This window comes from Oppia nitens, unplaced genomic scaffold (genome assembly GCF_028296485.1).
Source record: "Oppia nitens isolate AA-2021 unplaced genomic scaffold, nextdenovo-longstitch-racon4-pilon3 scaffold1_pilon_pilon_pilon, whole genome shotgun sequence".
In the NCBI taxonomy this organism is placed as follows: Eukaryota; Metazoa; Arthropoda; class Arachnida; order Sarcoptiformes; family Oppiidae; genus Oppia; species Oppia nitens.
In genome coordinates this window covers 11,463,840-11,465,382 of record NW_026533199.1, presented here as the reverse complement: position 1 = coordinate 11,465,382, position 1,543 = coordinate 11,463,840, and the positions used below count along the sequence as shown (strand labels likewise).

The window sequence follows — 1,543 nt, the reverse complement described above, 5'->3', positions numbered from 1 at the left end:
CTGTATATTTTGTATAATATTGATTGATATTAATATTAATAGCTGTATAGTTTATATAATTTGATATTATAATATATAATTGATTGAGACATTAAATAATAATAATAATAAATAAATAAATTATTTATTACACAATGGGAAATGAAATAACCATTATTTTCTATTAAGAGATAATATTATTTCAGTCTCAAAGAATTTATTGTCTAAAAAAATATTTAATATATATATATAAGAAGTTTTAACTCAACAAAAAAATTATTGTTTCATTTTGTTTAATTAAGTTTAAAACAAAGTTAGTTTTTATTTAGTGATACAAAATAAAAATGTTTTACAATTTTAAAAAATTAAATCAATTTTTTATAATATGTTTGATTACAATAACAACATCATTGATAACATTATCACTGGGACAGGACAGCCAACGAAGTAAATTATTAATTATTATTTTTTTAAATTAAATTAATAAAATATTTATAATAACTATTATAATATTTTCCAGATTATCGTTTCCGCGACTATCAGCCCGAACTGCCACAATCGCGGTCATCATTTAATGGCAACAAAAATAATAGTGGGGTTTCGGGAAATCGGGAGACACTGACACCGGCAAATGTTGGCCAATTGATGCCTATTTTGTTTCCCAATTCACCACAATTGGCTGAAAGATCGTCGTCATCCTCATCATCAGCATCATCGTGGTCGTGGTCATCGGGATCGGGATGTTCGTGCAGTCAAAATACTAACTGTAACGGTAGACCAGGCAATTGTTATACCAACTCTCATAATAAAACATCATCAAAGCCCGGCAACAACAACACCAACAACACTAACTGTGTTCCCATTTACTATCCAAACAACCCGTGCTGTCCTATTGACTATCATTGCCGTAAGTAGTATTAATGCTGTTCCAGCCTAACCTATTCAGACTCTATGTCCAAATCAATCCCTGTCCCATAACTATTCAACTCACCAGTAATACTTTACCCTCTACTTTACTAACCCTGGCATTTATATAGCGCCACCAAATAATGGCCAGTATTGTGTGTTTGGCCAACAAAAATATCCGATCAGCCAAACAACTGTAGTGAACATCGGTCGCAACAATCGTACCGATTGTCGATGTCTTAAGCCGCCACAGTTGACATGTATTGAACGACCAACGGGTAACTGTACGATAAACAGGTGCCCTCAGGGCTGCCCTCGTCCTCCTGCTGTCCACAAGCCGTGTAAGCCGTACGACTGCTATACTTCTGGTGGTCCAAAGTGTTCAAACTGTAGGTGCAATTGACAAAAAAAATAAAACTCATATTTTTTAATCTGCAATCTTATTGATTACTAACAAAAAAATATTTTGTTCAATAAATATGATTTATGAAAATACAGTTTTTTAATCAATTATTTATATTTGTTTTTTGCTTTACATTATTTGCTAAAAACATAATTAAGTTTTTTAATGGAAATATAATTTAATTTAATTATTAATAGAAAAAAATAATTTATGATTGAGTTATTATTTTTGATATAAATGTATGATTTGATTGTG

At 30.4% G+C, this 1,543-nt stretch overlaps 1 protein-coding gene across 1 annotated transcript; it reads left to right on the top strand.

Moving 5' to 3' along the window:
• The first annotated feature begins 271 nt into the window (after positions 1–271).
• LOC128951487 (GATA zinc finger domain-containing protein 12-like) lies at positions 272–1,288 on the top strand. The gene is made up of 3 exons (XM_054296735.1): positions 272–426; positions 500–886; positions 1,017–1,288. Exons 1-3 carry the CDS (start codon positions 324–326, stop codon positions 1,286–1,288), a joined length of 762 nt encoding a protein of 253 aa, XP_054152710.1. The 5' UTR covers positions 272–323.
• The last annotated feature ends 255 nt before the right edge of the window (positions 1,289–1,543 follow it).